Raw genomic sequence first — 23,839 nt, forward strand, 5'->3', positions numbered from 1 at the left:
TGCACATTCTCCCCGTGTCTGCGTGGGTTTCCCCCGGGTCCCCTGGTTTCCTCCCACACTCTAAAGATATGCAGGTTAGGTGGATTGGTCATGCTAAATTGCCCCTTAGTGTCAGGGGGATTAGCAGGGCAAATGTGTGGGGTTACGGGGATAGGGCCTCAATGGGATTGTTGGCAGTACAGGCTCGATGAGCCGAATGGCCTCCTCTGCAATGTCGGGACTCTAAAAATATATGCAGCACCTTGTTATGATTTGGAATACGCTGTCTGATAGGGTTGAAGAAGCAAATTAAGTAAGATCTTTCAAGAGAAACTTAGATGAATACTTGAAGGTGAAATGAGTAGGGTTCTGAGGAAAGGGCAGAGGAAGAGGAACAATTAGATTGCTCTTTCAAAGAACTGGCACAGGAACAGTGGGCTGAATGGTCCTCTGCTATATAATTCGATGATTCTATGATCAATGTCTGTGACATCAAGAGAGAGAGACTAAAGTGATCAGGGTTAACTGAACTTTACCAATTCCAGGTTTCTACTAGCTAATGACAAGAGCACCAACTTGTATATATATAGTGCCTTTATGAGTAAAATGACCCAAGGCATTTCAGAGGGGAGTTATCAAACAAAGTTTGACTCCAAGCCACATGAGGAGATATGAGGACAGATGGTCAGAAGCTTGTTCAGAAAAGTAGGTTTTAAGGAGCATCTTAAATGTGGAAAGAGGCGTGGAGAGAGTCAGAGAGAAATAGTGATGATATTCCAAAGCTTGGGGCTGAGGCAACCAAAGGTTCAGCCACCAGTGGAAATGCTCAAGAGGCCAGAATTAGAGGAGTGCAGATATTTTGGAGGGCTGTGGGCCTTTGGGGAGATTACAGAAATTGGGAATGGTGTGAAAGGAAGGGATTTGAAAATAAGAATTGAGGCGTTGCTTAACCGGAGAACAAACGTAAGTCGTGGAGCACAGCATTTTAGGTGCACAGGATTTGGTGCGATTTAGGACATGGTGAGCAGAATTTTGAAGGCCTCATGTTTAGAACATGGGAGACTACCCAGAAGTACATTGGAATCGTCAAGTCTAGAGGTAACAAACACGTATAAGAGAGTCTCACCATCAGATGAGCTGAGGCCGGGCAGAGTCGGGGACTTGCATGGAGGTGGAAATAGGTGTGGATATGTGGTTAGAAGTTCATCTCAGGGTCAAATATGACCCTCAGGTTTGTGAACAGTCTGGTTCGGCCTCAGACAGTTGACAGTTATTCCCAGAATGTAGACACCACTGGCTCGGGAAGCAATTATAGCCAATCCTTTCTTCAGAGAAATTAGAGATATGTAATAAAAATGCTGGCCTAAGCCCACATCCTGTGAATGAATATGCTCAGGGCTTTGCAGGAGAACATGAAGTTGAAGCTGAGGTAGTAGTTTGCAAAGGATAGAGGGTCAAGGGGGTTTTTTTTGGAGAAGAGGGGTGATGACAGCAGATTTGAGGGAGGGGGGGACAGAATCAATAGGGAGAGAGAGCTGTTAACAATGTCAGTAAAATGGGGTGATCAACAGCTTAATAGGAGTAGGATTGAAGGAGCAGGCAGCGTGTTTCATTGGTAAGATCAACTCAGAGAGGGCATGAAGGGAGAGAAGCAGGAGAAAAGTGCTTGTCACGGGCAAATCAGGGGCAAACACAGAGGACATTTGACTAGCTGGTCTAGGGGGGTTGAGGGAAGTGACAGGCAACTGATTAGATGGTCCAGATCTTGGTGACAATGAGTTCGCCATTTGTTATTGTTGGTGAGAGTAGAGGAGACAGGGACGATGATTTAAGACAAAAGTTTGTAATGGAGAAAAAAAGCCAAATGTTATCAACCCCAGATGATTCTGGAATAGTGAGCAGCTTTGGCAGATCGGAACAGGACTTGTTTACGTGGTTCACACAGATCTGGAGGTAAATGGGTAAATCTGTTGTCCACTAAGTTTGTTCAAGTTTGCATGCCTGGAATTTAAGAAAGCGGGGATGAAAAGTGTCGCAGTGGAATGACCAGGATGAGAGAGAGCGTCATGGGGCCCTATTTTACCATTGCGAAAACATGATAAAGTTGGGTGTGAGGCCATTAACGTGATCCGCGCCCGCGTCCGCGCAGATGGCCACTTTACCGAGACCTGGGAATGGCTGCGATCTGATTCGCGCCCGAAATGGGCACAACAGCGATTTAAATGCATTTGGAAGCATTTAAATTGGATTAATGAACTGCCCACCCAACTTTATCAGCATTTCCCCCTTTATCACCATGTTCGCCGATCCGGAATCGGGCTGAAATGAACCTGCTGAATAAAAGTCTGAATCGGGCGCTCCAGCTGCTGAAGAGGCGTGTTCAGAGCTTCCAACGGCTCTCTGACTCAGATTAGTGGTGGGGGTGTGGGAGGAGGAAGGCGGGTCAGATCATTCTCTGGTTGGAGGAGGAGGGGAGTGAGGCCAGATCGTTGTCTGGTTGGGGGGGGGGGGGGGGGGGGGGGAGGAGGAGGAGGAGGCGGGACAGATGTATCTCTGGTGGGGGGGGGGGGGGGGGGGTGGAGGAGGGAGGCCCGATCGTTTTATGGTTGGGGGGAGGGAGAGCTGATCGTTGTCTGGTGATCGGGGGTGGGGGTGGGGAGGGCAGATCGTTGTCTAGTCAGAGGGGGGAGAGGGCCGATCATTGTCTGGTGTTGGGGGGCTGGGGAGGCCCGATTGTTGTCTGGGGGGGGGGGGAGGAGGGCCAATTGTTGTCTGGCGGTGATGGGGGGGAGGGCTGATCGTTGTCTGGTGGGGAGGGAGGAGATGGGGGGTCAGATGTTCCTCTGGGGGGCGAGTGAGGCCAGATCATTCTCTGGGAGGGGGGCGGGGGGGGGGGGGAGGCGGGTAAGATGTATCTCTAGTTAGGGAGGGGGGAGGCTCAATTGGTCACTGGTGGGGGGGGGGGGGCAGATAGATCTCTGGTAGGAGGGGAGCAGGGGGTCTGCTGCCACTTTGTGGGTGATCAGTGGCGGGGGAAGGGGGCAGGGAGTCATGATCGGTCTGGCTAGTGGGAGGGGTTGGTGGATAAAGGGGACAATTATGTCTGTGGGGACCATCGCTCCCGCTATTCACTCCCGGGCCGCTTTCTCCGCTTTCTGTGGCCCGGGAGCGATCTGACACGGGGGCGCTTTTTCAAATTTTTTTCTAACTGCGCATGTGCAGTTCAGAGCTCCGATCGTTTCGGGCGCGCTAAGCCCTGCCCACAGCGCGAATGGGACCCGCGATTTTTTTTTCAAGCTAAATGCGTATGGGGGCGTCTGAAAGCAGATTCCCAAGTCCGATCTGAATAGCATTGGTAAAATAGGGCCCCATGACGCTCTCTCTCATCCTGGTCATTCCACTGCGACACTCTTCATCCCCGCTTTCATAAATTCCAGGTATGCAAACTTGAACAAACTTAGTGGACAACAGATTTACCCATTTACCTCCAGATCTGTGTGAACCACCAAAACAAGTCCTGTTCCCATCTGCCAAAGCTGCTCACTATTCCAGGATCATCTGGGGTTGATAACATTTGGCTTTTTTTCTCCATTACAAACTTTTGTGTTAAATCATCATCCCTGCCTCCTCTACTCTCACCAGATCCAGAATCAGATTCAGCACTTAGAATGAAAATGGTAAAATCAGGCCCATGGTTTTAATGGGGACTAGGGTATCAAAGATGGATGTGAGGGTACGGTTAAGCATATGCAAGTCTTTATGAATGTAATGTAATTGATGACGTTCATTAACCCATGTAAGTTACTCAATCTTGTGAAAATCAAAGAGAAACCTGCAAGAGCCAGCATCCAGCAACATTGGGCACACTTGGTGTAACTTGCATTCTTAGCATCAGGGTGTGTATATTTATTCCATTCTTTTTTCTAATGCTGAATATGAAGTCGAAAGTCACAGACCAAGTGTAGGACAGCCTATTTTCATTATCGCATTGCCTGTTGTTTACAAACAAGTTATTAAAATAGAAATCCCAGCATTTACATTTATGACCCACCAAGGACGAAGTTTGAATATTTCTAGTGCTTATGCTCAATTGACGCAGACTTGTGCTTGTTTTACTTCAAGGCATTGTCATTTAAATAATAACATTTGACATGTGAAGTCACAGAGCTAACAGAAGGCTTAGCTTTACTGCTTAATATGATGGGTGCCACTTCCATAACTATCATTCTGATGACGGGTTTTGAACAGAGGACCAGTTAGAAGTGATTGACAGAAGGACTCAATTGTGCGCGACAGGTCTGATTTAGATGTTATACACTGACAAAGACCGAGTTTGATTTGTTTCTCCTGTATCAGACCTTTTTCTTCATAATCTGTGGAGATAGTTTGGCATCTTATACAGAATTGTAGCTGCAGCAGTCATTTTGTTTGACTTCCATGAATTTTGCATCAACCTCTCCACAGTAGAACAGAAAGACAAGAAAGCCTGTCAGCCCATCCAGCTTAGCAATCATTCAAGTTCTGTTTCAGTATTCATAGCATCATAGAATCCATACAGTGCGGAAGAGACCATTTGGCCTCCAACTCCCTGACAGAGTGTCTTCCACAGGTCCTCTCCCCTGCCTTACCCCCATAACCCCACACATTTCTCATGGCTAATCCATCTAACCTACACATCATGGGCACTAAGAGGCAATTTAGTATGGACAATCCACCTAACCTTCACATCTTTGGGCTGTGGGAGGAAGTCAGAGCACCCAGAGGAAACCCACACAGTCACAGGGAGAATGTGCAAACATCACACAGACAGTGACCCGAGGCTGGAATCGAACCCAGGTCCCTGGCGCTATAAGGCAGCAGTGCTAACCACTGTGCCACCATGCTGCCATCATTCATCATTTTCCTACTCAAAACCATATCCTTTTATTTTAATTAGGAATCAGTCCAATTGTCATTTAGCTATTGCAACATAATTATTATATAACCGGATGTTCCCCCCTCCCATACCTCTCCACAGGAACATTTATGATTCCCTTTAGTATTTTAAATCTGTTTCACTGTAACATTGCAAAAGCTGCAATAAGTTGATTATGTTTGACCTGCTTTTCACAAATCCCTTTGCACTTGTTTATCCGGCTTGAATTATTCAATTTATGTTGAATTATATCCCCACTATTTATCTCATGCTATCAGGAATATCATTCTCCTGATCATAAAACCATAGAACTCCTGCAGTGCAGAAGGAGGCCATTTGGCCCATCGAGTCTGCACCGACAACAATCCCACCCATCCCCGTAGCCCCAACATGATTTATTTTCATTTTTTTTAAGGAAGTGACGATATTTTACCGGACTTTTTAGAGTGAGATGCATTGTTTGGTGGGGCTCCGTAAATTACCACAAGAAGGCTGAGGTGGCCTGCCCTCCACCTTCTCACCACCATGCCATCCTACCAGTGGTGGGGAAGGTGATGGACAGCCCTCCTTCACAGAGCTCCAATTGAGTCACTTACATTGTCTTTGCTGCCATTTAACCAGCAGCAGGGGGAACCTGGGTTGGGAGGAGGGGCTCCTACTTCGGTGTTATTTGGCCAACTGAGGAGCCCCCACCCATTGTCAATGGCCTCGCTCGCAGTAATACTGTCTTCATCAAACCTCCCTGCCTGATTGGCCCTGGCATTCCCAGACCTTTGGTCATGAGGGCATACGGTTATTGATGCATCTTCCTCCTCTAAGTGTTGGCCAAACTGTGGTCACAGCTACCGATGGTGTGGCTGAGATCCGAGCCCTTTGAATGTACAGCAGTTCTCAAGGGTGGGTGGCCATCTTTAACAGATATGACATCTTTTTGCTGCTGTTGAAGAGAGGCAATCCTGAGTTCCACTGAGTGCCAAAGTCAGGCCATTGATGGCGAACGCAGGCTGAAAATCATCCCTAATCCTTTTCACTCAACTAATTAAACTTTGCTGTCCATCAATTAACTTTTTATCCATCTTGCTACTGTTTCTTCAATGGCATGTTTGAATTTCTAGGACAAACGCTGACTGGAAGTCTAGAGAAAATTCATATTAGCTACATCCGCGACATTTCCTTTACCCAATTAGCCACTTGTTCAAAAAAACCTAGGGATTTTGTCAAATCGGAATTCAAGGTGTTTTTTTTTTCACAACTGTTGTTCGCACCCTTATTACCAGGTTTATTCTTTGACTCTTGTTATTAACCTTTCTAATCTCACTTCCTAATGTATGTTTGATATTTCTCCTGCTTTTCTTTGGTGCTGGTAACTCAGTTTGATCACTTGCCAATTTTTTGAATTTTAGTTTTGTTTTAATCACTCCACACTGTACATGATTTTCCTGTGTTATTCTCTCTTTTTAATTCATAGAAACATATCTATTTTTTATTTTATTTATCTCCGATTGAAAATTCCCCATTCCTTACCTGTCTTCCTGTTTGCTAATATTTATGCACACTGTTATACGGTCTCAATTATCACTAGGTTGTGATAAACAATCTTGAAGTCTTGAAGCTGTTAGACTTGTTTATTTTCTGTAATTCATGAGCCACCTATTTAAAACAAAACACAAAATAATACATGCGGCTTGGAGCCAAATGAGTTAATTTCGTCTTGAAAATCTCTGTCAAGTTAAAAATAAAAATAAGATTCATAATCTCCAATGTATACAAATTCTTAATTACCAAATTAGGAACAGAAGATGGTGAAATCTCTGCCACTGTCTGGGGAGTGGGGATGGCCAAACAGCAGGCAGGGCTATGGCTTGCAGGATCGATGGAAAAAGAGAAAGTGCCTCACTCAGGATTTCACTTCCTCAGTGTTTTTTCTGCTTCTGACCCATGGCCTGAAGAAAAGCAGTTTGCTAAACACAAAAGAGGGTTAGTTGACTCATCACATTTATCTTCTCTCACCACCTGACCAGTTACTCAAACATGGTCATAGCAAGTTGATTCCAGTGCTATGGTTTACATGATTAAATTATGGTTGGATAAGTTCCCTTCTCAACCAGAGTTCACTGTTCAATGTATCTAATGCTTGGTTCCCGCCAAGTTGAATACACAAGCAATTGTCTGGATGTTTTGAGAATTGGTCAGGAAATAGTTCATCACACTCTTTCTAGGTCATTGCCTCTGATGAGCTTTTCTAGATAGGCTGACTCCATTGTAATGACATTGGAGTTTGTGAGCTGCCATCATGCATATTGTTTTACCATCTTAGAAGTGGTTGTTTTATGTTACAGAAATGTTATTGCAGTCGAAACTCAACCTGTGGTTTTCAGCTAAATAAATACATGTCATTTTTGGTATAAAACATGGCTTTATAACAGACAGCTCCAAAAGTACCTGTCAATTTCCATAACTGCAACCTCATGCATTTGCGTAAGTATTCCTATGGTGCTCTTTATAAAAGTTTCAGGGTTGAAGGAGTTAAAATCCCACCTAGTATTCTCATCACAGTTTTATATCCTTTTAAAACCTAAACAAGTTTTTCTTTATTTGCTGTTATTATCCTCTCCTACAATTAATATATTTCATCTATGCATCCAGTTGCATTTTCAGAATGTTTGGGATACCGTTGCTGAAATGTTCCTTATGCTGTGATGCATACTTTCCACATCCTACAGTTCCACATTTCTTAAAGTCATGCAAAGAAATTAAGTGCTCCGAGTACCCTTGTTGCTGATTCAAAGGGGTGGGTATAAAGCCAAGAATTCCGACAAATTATAGTATGCACAACATCCAAAATCTCAACAAATCACTCCAGATGTTTAAAAGTCTTCTTAGCAGACTTGTCTGGATATTTTTCATGTTGCTAAGGTAGCTAATACAAACTACTCTGACCAAAACACTAAGAACAGGAGGCAGTGCACTGGGAGTGTCTTTCTAAGGCTGCAATAATTTTATTTGTATTCCTTATGTGGATATAATTTTTTGCAGCTTAGCTGCTGCAGTGTTTGCAAAAATCACTTTTACTCTAAACTCGTAAAATAATATTAAACAACTTGAAATATTTTGTTGATTTTAATTAACTAGTGGAACCACATAACCAAAAGTATTAAGTTAAATGCTCAAACTTTTTAAGTTGATAACTTTCCAGCTTTCCGTCTAATGCACGTTGATTTCCAGCTTAGAAATGCCTTTATAAGAAAGGCCTCCAGTCCTATGTGAGAAGAGCTGGATACTGCCAAATCTTGTAAGGTCATAAGATATTTCATCATACCATATGTTATGGCATGAAAATTAGCTTGAAAACATTTGGTTTCCTGCATTTCCACAGGATAATTTGAACCTTATGAATCATGCATTGAGAATGTAGGGCTAGAGTTTAAGATTAGAATGATTTTAATTAAACTATGCTTTTTGTCCCTCCCATCTGCAGTTGAAACACTCTATAGTTTTGTTACCTCCAGAAACAACTATTCCAATGTTCTGGACTATGTCTGTCAGCTGGGCAGCTGTAGTGCTAAAGTTTGGGACAAGCTTGCAGTAGAACCTACTTACCCTTAAAAATCTCATGATTGTTTTGTTATGGGAATAGGAAACTGTACTACTGCTTGTATCTTTGCAATTCTGGGTAGTACTAGTCCTTTACCCACTATGTGTCTGAGGTAGGACACCTGAGCACTTAAGAACTTGTTCTTTGTGAGATTGACCACTAGATCAGCTGACAGTCACCTCTGGAAGAGGGCTTCCAGTTGTTCGAAGTAAATTTCTCAGGTGTCACTGTACACTAGGAGGTTGTCTAGGGACACCATACAATTGGATAAGCCAACCAATATGCCTTTGAAAGTTGAATGTGGCATTTCTAAGTCCAAATGGCATGACTCAACAATGGTATAATCCATCCAGAGTTATGAAGGCAGAGATTTCCTTCATGCAGGCGGTCAAGGGAACTTGCTAGTACCTGTTGAGTAAATCTCTCTATTTAATGTAGGCTGCTTTACCTGTCCTATCTCTGCAGTCTTCCAGGCAAGGAATTGGGGAGAAGTCAGCTCTGGTCACTACATTAACTTTACAGTAGTCAATGCAAAGTCTTGTGGAGCTATCCAGCTTGAGATCGAGCACAACTGGGGAGCTCCATCGACTGCAGCCAGGCTTGATTAGATGATGCTCCAGCATATAATTAATCTCCTCCCGAGCCTGGGTCAACTCTTCTGGGCCCAGACTGTGAGGATATTACCTAATGGGAGGGGCCTCTCCCATATCCACGTCATGTTGAGCTAAAATGGTGCAGATGCTTTTAAATGCAGTGAGCAGCTTTTTCAGGTCTCCTCGCTGTTCTGCATTCAGGTGGGCAAATGTGTCCAAATTCACTAGAATTTCTGTGTTTGATAGTCAGACAGTAAGGGTTCAATTTAGGCCTCACTCATAACTCCCCCCAATTCGCCTTCATCGTTTTTTTCATACTCCAGGTCTGTTGTTATTGGACAGACCATTACCTCCTTGTCTCCTTCTTGGCTGTGATATTGTTTTACCAGGTTGACATGCTTTACCCTGTGGTCTGGGGTGTCAGTTAGATAGCTCATTTCCCCAAACTTCTGTGCGACTCTATACGGGCCACTAAACTGGGCTTTTAGGGATTCACTCAGTGTTGGAAGTAGCACTAGCACGTTGTCTCCTGGCTGAAAAGGTCTTGCCCTGCATTTTTGTCTGCTCCTTTTATAGCGGTTTGGGGGATTAAGTACTCTCGAGCCATGTCACAGGCTCTCGTGAGCTGCTCACAGAACATGGTCACGTAGGCTGACATGGAGATTTCCACTTTCTTCTGTTCTAAAAATCTCTTTGATTTCAGAGGACCTCCCACGTGGAGTCTGTAAACCAATTCAAACAGAGTAAAAACCGGTGGATTAATTTGGGTGAGTCTCTGGTAGAGAACAGGAAGGAACTTAATCCTTTATCCCAGTCATGGGGGACTTGTGGCAGTGAGCCCATTGTAGAAAATTAAAAGCCAGATTTTCAATAAAAAGAAGCATAGCCTCATGGCAACAGGCACACAGCACACAGGCTCCCCTAACATGAGGTGAAGGGGGCTTTTACTTAAACAGGCTGTTGTTTGATTGCTGTGAGAAATGGAGATGAAAATACATTGACCAAAAACTGGCACAGCAGCAAAAAAGATGAAAATATAAGGAAGAAACCAGTAACTATAGGCATTGCATTCAAAAAGATCTAGAAAATCTACATGGAAGAAATCCAAATTAGTCAACAGATTTTTCCTTCAAGATAGGCTGAGAAAATGTATTATTTTAAAACTGAAGTGGAACTTCTGAAGAATCTAATCAGCTACATTTCAGTGTTAATCTTCTGTTGCACAGATTATTTTAGGACTGATGCGGTTGCCATGAGATGAACCTTATTATTCAGGGCTTCAAAGTGATTACCAAATAGATTCAACCAAAGAGATGACCACTCCATAATAGCTCACAAGAGGAATACTTCAAACAGAAAATCTAAAGTGTCTCTTTGTGATTGTTACTGGTTAGTTCCTGTCCAAATTGATTTTTTTTTGTAATGTGTTGTTGTAGCCTATTTAATCGGTTTCAGCAAATCTATTTGTCCAGATCAGAGTTCTATTGCCTATGACAGACTCTGTGATACACTGATCCCAGCCAATGGAGTACAGCAGGTGAGATTCAGAAACGTTACAGCCATAGTCAAGCGAAGGAAGAGTGGCAACACTTGGGAATTTTCTAATGAGCCAGGTATGCTTTGAAGGCCAGACGGCAGGAAGCTTTTAAAGAGGAAACATATTTAGCTGATGTCACTTGTGGTATTTAAGTGACACTGGATAAAATAAGAAATTAACTTATAATTAAATATATCTGAGCAAACAGGTCTGCTCCTGCTCCTTTATAGGAGAATTGAAATATGGAATGTTATAAGTCTGAAGTCAAAATGTGGTACAGTCAGACAGTTTCATTCAAATAAGTGCAAGGTGAGAATATTTTCACTCTTCATCAACACGCACCATTAAGCAGCTCTGTGACCAGGCACTGATACAGTTTTGCAGGTTTGAATAGAATCATAGAATCCTTACAGTGCAGAAAGAGGCCATTGCCCATCGAATCTGTGCCGACAACAATCCCACACAGGCCCTATCTCCATAACCACACGTATTTATCCCACTAATCCCCTGACACTAAGACGCATGGCCAATCCACCTGAGAGATTCTTGCTCTATATTAAATTCACTCTAGTTGAGTTATGAATATTGTACCGCAGTTAGCTTCAGCATTTTCCCATTCCAGCCTCGTGACAATTCTGGATAATACACAATCTGTGGATAGTTTCCTCCTGAGTCCCAGCTGTCATGATTCAATACTCTGGAATAGCCTCCAACACTCGAAGTCATAGAATAGAATCCCAGAGAATCCCTACAATACAGAAGGAGGCCATTCAGCCCATCAAGTCTGCACCAACCACAATCCCACCCATGTTTAATTCCCGTAACCCCACATATTTCATATTTCATAAGTACAGAGCATGACAAAAAATGGTCACTCAGTGAAGTATAGAAGGGCTACCTGTACGCAGGGAAATGAACTGGCATGAGGCCCTGAAATTAATTGATAGGCCACTGCCAAGGATGCATCAGCACTGTGCAAATGACCAGTGTCTGCAAACCTGAATAAGTCTGGACTGTGTACTTTGGGTCTGTAGTGCTTCACTGGAGCTCAAAACCAGGACCACAAGAAAGTTAGCCACAATGTTTTCAGGAAATGAGAAAATTGGGGCAGGGGTGGTAAAATTTGTAAATATAATTTCATCAAATCGTGTGGATACCTTCTAGTTGAATCCCCACTATATATCCCCATTATCAATGCCCTGGGGGTTACCATTGACCAAAAACTGAACGAAGCCCATAATAAATACTTAAAGTTTAAAGTTTATTTATTAGTGTCACAAGTAGGCTTACATTAACACTGAAGTGAAGTTACTGTGAAAATCCTCTAGTTGCCACACTCTGGTGCCTGTTCAGGTACACTGAGGGAGAATTTAGTTTGGCCAAGAGCAGGTCAGAGGCTGGGGACTCCCCAAAGCCTGTCCACCATCTACAAGGCACGAGTCAGGAGTGTAATGGAATACTCTCCAATGCTTTGATAAGTACAGCTCCAACAACGCTCAAGAAGCTTGACACCATCCAGGCCAAAGCAGCCCATTTAACTGACATTCCATAAACCACCTACGCACAGAGGCAGCAGTGTGCAGGATGCACTGCAGTAATTTACTATCAACAGCACCCTCCAAACTTGCAACCTGTACCACCTAGAAGGACAAGGATAGCAGATGCATAGGAACACCACCACCTGCAACTTCCCTTTAAAGTCATGCTCTATTGTAATGTTCCTTCCCTGTCATTGGGTCAAGATCCTGGAGCTCCCTTGTAAACACCACTGTGGATGTACTTACACCACATGGATTGCAATGGTTCAAGAAGGCAGATGCAGCGGGTAACATTCCCCATCCCTGCCCCTGCCACCACCATAGGACTTAAATTGGAAGAATTCCACCTGTTGGGCTGGTCGATTGGCGCAGCAAGCCAGGAAGGTAGCGTGTGGTGTTGCGCCAAGAGCCAAATTCCTAATGGTGTTTTGTGGGCGCAATTGGGCACAAAGCTGATTTAAATGTCATTAACGCACTCAGCACAGCCATTTTTGGGCTCTTAGATGTTTCCTCCCTTGTTGATGAGCGGTGCCCACCTGGTACTGCCTACTGGGCATCCTGGCACTGCCCACCAGGTACCCTGACAGTGCCCTCCAGGCACCATAACTATGCCAGGGGCAGTGAAAAGGGGGTGGGGCCTGAGTAGTGGTGGGGCAATGACAGGGGGGAAGGCAAGGGGGGAGCTCCGCTGGGTGGGAGAAGCAGGAAGTTCTGCAAGGCTGGAGACAAGGGGGAGAGCTCTGTAGATGTTTGCAAAGTTCAGCCCCACTGCTGAACATGGGGGTTGATCAATGAGGGGGGTGGAGTGGGGGAGGGACAGGCACAGGGAGTGATTGCCTGTGCAATGGCACCCCAAGCGATCTGCAGCCGACTTCAGTGATGAGATTAAGCTTCGCCCCCTCCTACTGGCGAGAATCATATCTGGGCTCTTCTTTTGCACTGAGTGCTGTAAGATTGCAACTCGCGGCTCACCGAGAAAACCGCTGCAATTCTCTCCCGTTTTGTCACTCATTCGGCACTTAGAATTTTTTTTGTCAGATTGCGCCCATTGTGTTTGCAAATGATGAGACATCATTGAACATTCTGATATGATTCACTATGGGAAGATAAAAGCATGGGATTATGAGTTAAATAATAAGATTGATATCCCACAAATGGAAAGAACCAATGGGGTAAACTTTCCTCATCTCTTCGGATGAAATTTAGTGGAAAGGACCACATATCCCTTACACAATCCTCTGTATTTCTATCCATTGATTAGCACTCAGTAGTGAATTCAAAAATTTACCTAATTGTCTTATAAGTGTCAGGGCTGCATGGGACTGTTCTTAAAAAAAACCTGATTCAAACCAAGGAAGAAATGAGCAAACTGTGGGATTTCTAACCATTGTTATCCAGTCCCATGCTAACACTTTAGATCTTTCTGTCATTCTCTATTTACACGGCTAGAGATATATCGTAATCCTGCTGTGCTGAATCCAGTAATATAAATGATTTCTGATTTAAATTCAGGGTATAACTGCATAGCACACACATCTAGAACAAAAAGTCATATGAACCACCCAAGCTAAGCACCTAAACGGTTCAATATGTTTCTGTCCCACATATTTCATCGAGTCTCTCATTGTTTTCTGTCAACACAGACTTCATTCTTTTGTTCGCTGTATGACTGGAAATTGTCTGGATAACCACAAAGACTTTGATGTAACAGAAAACAATTTTATATTTGTAGCATTGTCAGACATAAAGAAAAGGAAGTGGAAAATGTGGTGTTGTATTGAATCAGTGCAAAGGAGTCTAATAGACAACCATTTGTGTTGTTACCGATGCTAGGAACAAAATTTGATAAGACCCGAAAATGGGCACGGCATAGCAATGTGTGATTAACTTGCACTCGCAGCGTTAAACTTAGTGCTACCTGTTAATTATAATGAGCAAGCACAGGGTCCCACATTCATGCAAAGTGCACACTGCTTAATGCTAGCCTGCTCAGCTAGCTCTTAAAGAGGAGGTGCATTCTGGCTGGAGCAATTGGTGGAGGTAGCTGGGGAAGGCAGTTAGCTGCAAGAACAGTGAATTAAGGTATGATCGCTTAGACAGTGCTCCAGGATCCTTTGGCACAGCACTGGAGTCTTTGGCACAGAAGGTGGTCAGCAAGAGAAATGTTCTGTTTCCAAAGGGGGCCAAGAGATCCTTAAGACAAATGCTGAAAAGGGCATAAAAGTCAATGCCACAGTGGTCAATACAAATAGTATAACCCAAGGACATGGATGCAATGCAGGAGGTCGTTTATGTTTTTACGCCAAATCCTCAAGATCAGTGAATTAACCTTCAAACACCATATCATTATAACTAATCACTGGCTCCAAGTAATGTTCAGTTCACTACACCTGCCCATCCTCTCACTCATCTACCAACAATCTCGATCAGTCACAATTCATACCTTTCACCCATTGCTTCACCTCATCCTCACACAATATAGTTGCAAGCCTCACATCCACACTCTGCAGTATACATATACTGCTCACTATTTATGTGGTGAGATCAACAGTCATAAATGCTTTGCAAGCTGGGTTGGGGAAAGGGTCAGGCCGATGCCAGCTCACTGAAGGGCAAGGTCACACACAACTTCTGCTTCAGAGGACTCAGATTGAGGACTGTGATTGAGAAGTGTACAGGAAAATGCTGATGGTTATGCATCATTAAGCATGGTGCATTGGCAGGCTGACCAGAAAAATCTGCAGTCACTGCCAAGGGGCTTGGAGCAGTCTGGCACAAACCTTCTGCAGGGATTTGTGCACAGCTTGGAGTCCATACTTTACTGGATGTAATGGATGGCTAACTCCATGAGAACACATATAAATTCAACCATCATTCAGCGTCAGATGGCCGATGTCTCAGCTTCAAGTGCAACACATACAGAAGCAATGCAACATCTGAGTGCTGGAATCTCAGACTGAAGTCACACAAGCTCAGCTTGTTGTCACACATGCTCAGGTTGCTGCCTTCATGACTGCAGATGCCAGTGCTCAAAGAGGCTTGCAGGATCTCGGAGTAGTCCAATAATCTATCCTGCAGCAGCTTACTCGGATTGCTGTGGCATTCCCCTGGTTCAGGGGATGTGGCTCCACGGAGCACAACTGTACTGTCCTCTCTCAGGAAGACGACATTTGCCCTCCACCATGGCACTCTGCCAATGTCCTGGCTGTTGCCTGTTAACCAACCAGTCCAGACTCCTGTTGCCCATGCAGTGGTGATAGAGTCCAAAGCCAGGCTTTCCAGAGTTGTGTAAGGTTGCCCTGTGAGTCTCCCCCAGTAAAAGCCAACAGCCTTCCACCAACCATGCTGCAGCCGCTGGGGTACCACCGTGTAAGTCTTGTTCATAATCTCTGTTTGTATAAATGTTTCACTGCTTGAATCTGGACACTTCAGACCTACACAGTAATGTGTCTAGATTTTATTTGTCTGTATTATTTGTGTAAAGCTGCAGTTTACCCCTGGTGAAAAATGTTTGTTTTAGTTTTAGATTTCCTCTGTGTATAATTCAAAAATCTTTCAGCAGAATGTTGGGATTTTTGTATTTGCATTAGAAATTTTACAATTTCAATTGACATTGATTGTAGACTTGAAAGCTACAATTGAAAGCCTTGGTACATAACATTTTTAAACATGCATAATACATTTTCAAAAAATCTATTCTTTCATGGGACATGGGTGCCACTGGCAAGGCCAATATTTGTTGCCCATCCTTCCTTTCCCTTTCAGGGGGGCATTGCAGAGTGTGGAGTGACATCTTGGCCAGACCAGGTAAGGAGAAGAGATTTCCTTCCCTAATGGACTTTAGTGAACCAGATGGGTTTTTACAATAATTGACAATAGTTTCACAGTCACCATGACTGAAATTAGCTTCCAATTTCAGACTTTATTAATTAAAATTAAATCCCACCAGCTGCCATGGTGGGATTTGAACCCTTGTCCCTGGTGGATTGACCTGGGCTTCTGGATTGCCAATCCAGTGACATTCCAGAACAGCATCACTTACTGATTAGGATCCACTACAGGGCTGGTATATGTCTGTCATTATGTGTTGGCTTCTTCAATTCACAAAATATGAAGACTGTTTCGCGGTTTCCATGATGGGATAGCATGGAACAAAAGGAAGCTGCAAAAGGCGTTATGAGGATACAGCTTAATGAGCTTGTCAATCACTCACAATGTACAGGTTTTGACTGTAAAGTGATTGTATCAGAGCAGGAGCAGAAATCTGATGTTTGGATGGCTATAATAAAAACAGAAAATGCTAGAAAAACTCAGCAGGTCTGGCAGCACCTGTGAAGAGACTAACAGAATTACCATTTCGAGTCCATGCGACTTCTTCACATGGCGAGTCATGCCATTAGTGGTCCTTATAAGTTTGAGGAAGTGTAGCACTGGGGTGACATAGAATCCATACAATACAGAAGGAGGCCATTCGGCCTATCAAGCCTGCACCAATAACGATCCCACCCAGGCACTATCCCTGTAACCCCGTGTATTTACCCTGCTAATCTCCCTGAAACTAAGGGGCAATTTAGCATGGCCAATTCACCTAACCCACTGGATCTTTGGACTGCGGGACGAAGCCGGAGCACCCAGAAGAAACCCATGCAGATAGGGGGAGAATGGTGCAAACTCCACACAGTCTCCCTAGGCTGGAATTGAACCCAGGTCCCTGGCGCTGAGAGGCAGCAGTGCTAACCACTGTGCCACCACGCCGCATTGGACAGCCTTGTCCTGCTGCTGTTGTTATTCAGTGAGAAAGGAAGTGAAATGCTGAGCCATGCGACGCTGTGTGAGCATAACAGCCGAAACTGCACCTGATTCCTTTGCTAGCTTGAGGAAGGAGGCGGGGACATGCAAGTTGAGGGAGGAGGTGAAATTGCCACTAACCATATTGTTGCTATGGTGTATGTTGGCTGCAGCTATCCGTGCAGCATATGGCACTGGTGACCTGGAGCTCTCAGAGTCACTTCCCCACAGTCATTGCTGGATAGTAATACCAGGACTTACAGATACAGTTGGTGACATAATGATAGGTGCAGGCTGCCTGGCTCTAATAACTCACTTTTCCCTGGCAATTCTTTTAATATCTGCTCTGCGAATGCTTCGATTACTATCAGTTCTCTCATGAATTTGCATCAAATAATCAACTGTCTAATTCTTAATAAATATTACATAATGTTATGAAAGGAGACCCTCAAAATTTATGAGAAATAGTTTTTCTTTCACAAAGCATCAGAAAACCACAAAAACCTGTATTTGAAAGAAAAAAACACTAGAAATAAAAATAGCATCAAGTCTCTGCTTCATTGAGAGATTTGCTGTACATAATATTTCCTTAGGCCTATCCTAATCAACAAAAAGAGAGCACCCAATAATGAGGAAATAAAATTGTGGTATGCTTGATTTACACATATTTACCGATTAAGAAAAATAACATTGATAATAACTGAGGAGGGAGAAGATTTGCAGCCTGGAAGTACAGGTCTTTCCAATGTAATGGCAGGACCTATTTTATTTTTTTCCTGGCTGTAGCCAATCGGGTTGACATACCGGAGAGTCAGCCAATGAAAGGGTCCATGATTTTGAGATAAAGTTGATGGACTGGAGGGGTGGGAGAGCACATCTACACCTTCTGATCCCACAACCAGTGCTGTTGAGCCACTTCTCTGATGGATCTGGCCTTTCCCGTCCCCCTCCAGGTTTCCCAATTTTAGTTCAATTCCCAGCTTGGGTCCCTGATTTGATTTGATTTGATTTATTATTGCCACATGTATTTTATACAGTGAAAAGTTTTGTTTCTTGTGTGCTATAGAAACAACGCATACCATTCATAGAGAAAGAAATGAGAGAGTGCAGAATATAGTGTTACAGTCAAAGGTAGGGTGTAGAGAAAGATCAACTTAATGCAAGATGCGTCCATTCAAAAGTCCGATGTATTAATTTCACATAATTAAGTTCACAGAAGCTGTTCTTGAGTCGGTTGGTTCATGACCTCAGAGTTTTGTATTTTTTTCCTGACGGAAGAAGGTGGAAGAGTGAATGTCCAGGGTGCGTGAGGTCCTTAATTATGCTAGCTGTTTTCTGAGGCAGCGGGAAGTGTAGACAGAGTCAATGGATGGGAGGCTGGTTGCATGATGGATTAGTCTATATTCACAACCTTTTGTAGTTTCTTGCAGTCTTGGGCAGAACAGGAGCCATACCAAGCTGTGATACAACCAGAAAGAATGCTTTCTATGGTGCATCTGTAAAAGTTGGTGCGAGTCGTAGCTGACATGCCAAATTTCCTTAGTCTTCTGAGAAAGTAGAGGCATTGGTGGGCTTTCTTAATTATAGTGTCGGCGGAGAGGGGGGGACCAGGACAAGGTTGTTGGTGATCTGGACACCTAAAAACTTGAAGCTCTCAACCCTTTCTACTTTGTCCCCTGTCCGTGTGGAGTCTGCACGTTTCCCCTGTGTCTGCGTAGGTTTCTTCCCACAGTCCAAAAGGTGTGATTGTTAGGTGCATTGGCCATGCTAAATTCTCCCTCAGTGTACCTGAGCAGGTGCCGGAGTGTGGCTACTGGGGGATTTTCACAGTAGCTTCATTGCAGCGTTAATGTAAGCTTACTTGTGACATGAATAAATAACCTTAAACTTAAACCCATTTGCCACACTCTCAGCTTCCCTCTGAATGCCCACCAACATTATCTCCTTGATCTTCCTCGTCTGAAGTTATTTTTTCCTGAAACATTCATTGAATGAACTTGCCACTGCAATGAAATTAAGTTCACAGTGTGAAGGGTGACATAGCTGAGTGTTTTTGCATTTTATTTAGTTGCAGCTGTAACGAGAGATTGTTTTTGGGTTTGCACGAGAGCATATAAAGAATATCATTTAGTTTTACTGCATCCTAAATGTAGGCTATGGTATTGAAGGTAAACAATGCTAATGTGATCAAAGGTTGGTGATAAAGTCAATTATAGAGTACTATCTGGTGAGAATTCAGCAATTTACAGCTGCTCAGTAAAGTAATTAAGATAACACAAGCACCAATGTATATTGAAACCATTATAATCAGCACATGTTTGAGGCTTATTACGTAGAGCTATTGTGTTCTATCTGCTGGTCAGATCTTCCTTTATTATTAGCTGAGATTATATTAAGCCAGGTCTCATGACTTTTACTTCATCAAAAATCTTAAATCCAATGGGACTCAATAAAAGTGAGATTATTTGTAGAATCAGACATTTTAAAAATCTAAACATTATCCCATCAGTTAGTTACTCCGTTACAGTCTGGTACAAGCCAGAATAAATATACAGTGTAACGCTGTGCGGTCTTGTTGTGAGGTCCTCAATGGTTGTCCCTATTTTCACATGGACAATTGACCCAACGACCTAGAAGTGGTAGAAGAGTGCATATCAGAATGATTCCAGCTGCAAAAGTAAACACTGCTTTGAAGTATTTAAACAGACTGCCTCATATTATTAGATCCATTTATGTTCTCCACTGACACCAAACCAGAGTAAGTGGAAGGAAAGTTTAAGGGATCAAGGACTATATTCTGCTCAAGCACATAAAGCAGACATTATATCTCCATAAAATCATAAAACTGATGTCTCTACTTGCCAGAAATGTACAAACACGGTCATCCACTCTGTCCTAGAAGATGTCACAAGTGGATTTGTAAATGGTGACTTTAATAATATAAATACATAAAATGTTTGAAATAATTCACAGTTCTGATAACACGCATGGAGCAAGATAAAGTTTCAGGTCGATGATCTTTCAGCAGAAGTTCTGGTGAGCGATTATTGACCTCTAATGTGAGACTGAATTTTACTGTGGATTTCAGAACCCCGATGCCAGGCCAAATAGCAGGTCCTGTGCCACCACTAACCTGCCATGGGACCGTCTTGGCAATTTTACCACCTAATTGGTCACCTGCAGACTTGCCACTCAATTAGACATAATTGGGAGGGTTAGTTTTGCAGATAGACATCTGCCTCTGTGGACCTGGGTCAGATGCTCTTTCAGAGGGTCGGTGCAGACTCGATGGGCTGAATGGCCGCCTTCAGCACTGTAGGGATTCTATATAGCTCCGGATTTTCCAGCTGTCCTATGGCAACAGGTTTTCTGGTGGCAGAGGCAGTGGTATTTTCCATGGCTCATTGACCGCCAGGAAACTCAGTGGCAGGCAGCGCACGCCGCCGGAAAACGCGCTGTGGCAAGGATGGAAAATCACAGCCGTGGTTTTATACATTTCAATCAGTTTTGAGATCATGGAATAATTAAACAAGCTTTTTGTAAGTGTATGAGGAAGAGAGTTAAATCCTTTCTGACATGTTGCTTGTGGTGATATAGTCAGGGTAATTGATTCCTGATCTAAGGTCTTAATGTGCAATGACAACTGAAGGCATTCAATTGTACACGGTTCCATTTTTACCCGCTGTCTCTTGTTGATTGTGGGGATTATTATGCCTACAATTTCCCAAACATCCAGTTATCTGTCTCGGTTCTGTTTATCATTGGAGATCAGGTGGCTTAACAGAAGATTTGACAGACGTGGGGTGATGGGTGGAGGAGAAGAGTTGTAAATGAGAGTCAGCCTATCCTCTGCCACATCTTAATAAGTGAAGTCATCATCTGTAGAATTCCGACAGCAGAGCTCGCTTCTGCTTATACCCTGGCAAGACATGAGCAATAGAAAAAGAAGCAAAATATTTCACTGAGAAAACAACATTCTCTCTATTTCTATTTAAGGTCAGAAAAGATTGAAGAAGCGTGAAACAGTGTAACTCAGCTATTTAAACAAAGCTGCTTTAGTTTGCTTTAAATTTTGTTTAGAACTTCGTAAGTTACTTAGTATTCTGTGCAGGTGAAAGAAGTCCAGAACTTCCTTGGCTAACACTGATGTTAGATGGTATCCCTTTTGGGTACATATAATCAAAAACATATTTCCTGGCTGTTTTTGTTTGTTGAATCATATTATCAGATAACAAGAAAGTGGCCGATTTATATAATTTTATATAATTTTCAGATTTTTGTGCATGAAGATGCTCTCTTTCTTAGATGTTTTCTTTCCATTATCCTTTCTTTTAATTGTTCTGTGTCATGCGTCATTCACACTTGATAGGGTAAGCATTTATGCTGCTTTCAAGCCTCTCTGAAGCCAGAAACTGAGAAATATGCAAGAGGCCAAATGTACTTTTCTCTGTTGTTTTATGTTCCTCTCGGTTATGCAGAGCTATGCCTTTGATTACTATATCCCTACAATGACACTGCTTAGGGATATAACTTAGGGTATATAACTTAGAACTCTCCTGTGCCACCATATATTACCGCACCTTAAGTGCTACAGCAGCACTGTGCCATATCACAATCAATTTTCAAAAGCCATTTACACAAAGTGCTTTTTAGAATTTTTTCCCAAACCTCTAAAGTAATAATCATAAAGCAAAATCCTCAGGCTTCTTGCAGTCTTTGTAGTTTCCCGCCACTTAATTTGCACGTTGGATACATAGGCCTGTTAATGAGAACAAAAACCTATATCATTTTAAGAATAAATGTTCTTAAGGGACTTGAAGGAGAAGGAAGCTCAGGGTGAGCACATCTTATTCAGACTGCTTTCTTGAAAATGAGCCTGTCTCTTTTTTTTTTAAATGTCAAATCTTTCTTCAAATGGAGATATGCCAGGGTCAGGGGGCATTCTTGCTCTGAGGCTGCTCTCTGATGGCACTGAGTGGGTGGTGTCTTGAGGGATTTAATGTTCGAACCGGCAGCTGTACAGTTTTGGGTTAAGAGCAGATTTAGAACTATCTAACGCCAGGAAAGTGTACAACAAGCTGAATATGCAGAACACCTAGACAAACAAGCATTCTTTTTGAGTTTTAGGAGATTCTGGATAAGTTGCCACGCAATCCAAAGTCACGTCCACTATTGCCCTTTCTGACCCTCTGTACTGACCTACTGGGATACTGTAATGATTTCAGGACAGTCGCCAACTGATGGCAATATTGTTTGATTTTAAACAGCCTTTTACTGAACATTTAACCATTGTCAGCCTTTAGCTGTTGCAAGTACAGAACAGATCAAGCATTTTTATACATTATATATCAGCCTTACTCCCCGTTCTATCATCTTGAATTTGCTATGTTCCAGATTCGGATGAGGAGAACAAGCAGAAAGGCAGACGATCACCTGTTCCTGAGATCACGCTGCGAGACTATCAGCAGGAAGTTGCAGCTCCAGCTTTGGAGGGTAAAAACCTCATTATCTGCCTACCCACCGGAAGTGGAAAGACCAGGGTGGCTGTCTACATTACGAGATATCATCTGGACAAAATGAAGTTGCAAAGCAAAATGGGGAAGGTTATAGTGCTTGTTAACAAGGTAATTCATTTTTACCTCTTGTCCTGGGTGACAAGTTCAGTTATATTACTGCTAGTGTTATTTTTTTAAAATTTTGTTAATAGTGTCACAAGTCGGCTTACACTGCAATGAAGTTACAGTGAAAATCTCCGCGTCGCCACACTCCGGCGCCTGTTCGGGTACACTGAGGGAGAATTTAGCATGGCCAATGCACCTAACCAGCATTTTGGAGTGTGGGAGGAAAACGGAGCACCCAAAGGAAACCCACACAGACACGGGGAGAACGTGCAGACTCCACACAGACAGTGATCCAAGCTGGGAGTCAAACATGGGTCCCTGGCGCTGTGAGGCAGCAGTGCTAACCACTGTGCCACCATGCCCGTGTATATTCTACACACCATTTTGGAACTATGTAGAGAGACAGTGGCTGGTTATATTGCACCGGATGAGGAAAGCAAATCTCTGGACGAGCCTGATCGAACTGCTGATGTAATTTTTTTAAGTCAGGGAGGGCGAGATGATTCCATAAACTCATTTTATCATTGGGAATTATTTGCAACAGTGCAAAACTGAAATGGTGTGAGACCAGCTCCTCTTTATAGGTATACTGCACAGAATATGAAACACAGGCACCAAGATCAGAGCAGCGACTTGTAGCCTGTTTGACCATGCATGTACACCCTCACAAGGCATCCTAACTTCCAAGTGCACACTGTCTAATTGTCAAAGTACCTGACTAATTAGAGATTTGATGGATTGATTTAGTATAAATAAACAAAATATGTATGCACGGATTCTTCATATGACTGTGACACATGCACGAAAATGAGTCTGTCTCTGATAAACAAAGTCCTGATGTATTAACCTCTTTCAATAGCTTCGGTGCCTGATAGTTGACAGGAGAGAGAGAAACAGATACTGTTATCGGGGCGGGGAGGGAACAAAGATCCTTTTAGTGGAAGTGGGTAGAGAGATCAAGGGGAAAAAAATGTTATTGAAGGGGGAATGGCGAGAAAAGACTGCCCGGAACACCAGATTTAGAAGGGTAGAAAGATGAAGATCTATTGGAGTAGTGATCAGAATAAGAGGATCCTGTTAGACAGTGGGCTGCATTTACATGTCCCTGGGGAGCGATAGAAAATACGGTAGGCGCCCATCCCACCACCTTCCTGCTCATCTCTGAACAATCCCACAATACAGCAGGTGGACACAGCCGGCCCACCAAATTTAAATAAGCAATTAAGAGCCAACTAGGCTTGTGATCAAGCCAATTGACCCTGATAATACACTG

The 23,839-nt window shown here is 43.2% G+C and overlaps 1 protein-coding gene across 1 annotated transcript in view; it reads left to right on the forward strand.

The window, feature by feature from the left end:
* ifih1 (interferon induced with helicase C domain 1) overlaps positions 1-23,839 on the forward strand; it is a 128,884-nt gene that overhangs the window by 66,346 nt on the left and 38,699 nt on the right. Inside the window, exon 4 of the mRNA XM_078228245.1 lies at positions 22,340-22,569. Coding sequence (XP_078084371.1) covers positions 22,340-22,569 — 230 coding nt within the window. The remainder of the gene's footprint in view (positions 1-22,339; positions 22,570-23,839) is intronic.

Source organism: Mustelus asterias, chromosome 14 (assembly GCF_964213995.1).
Source record: "Mustelus asterias chromosome 14, sMusAst1.hap1.1, whole genome shotgun sequence".
Taxonomy (NCBI): domain Eukaryota; kingdom Metazoa; phylum Chordata; class Chondrichthyes; order Carcharhiniformes; family Triakidae; genus Mustelus; species Mustelus asterias.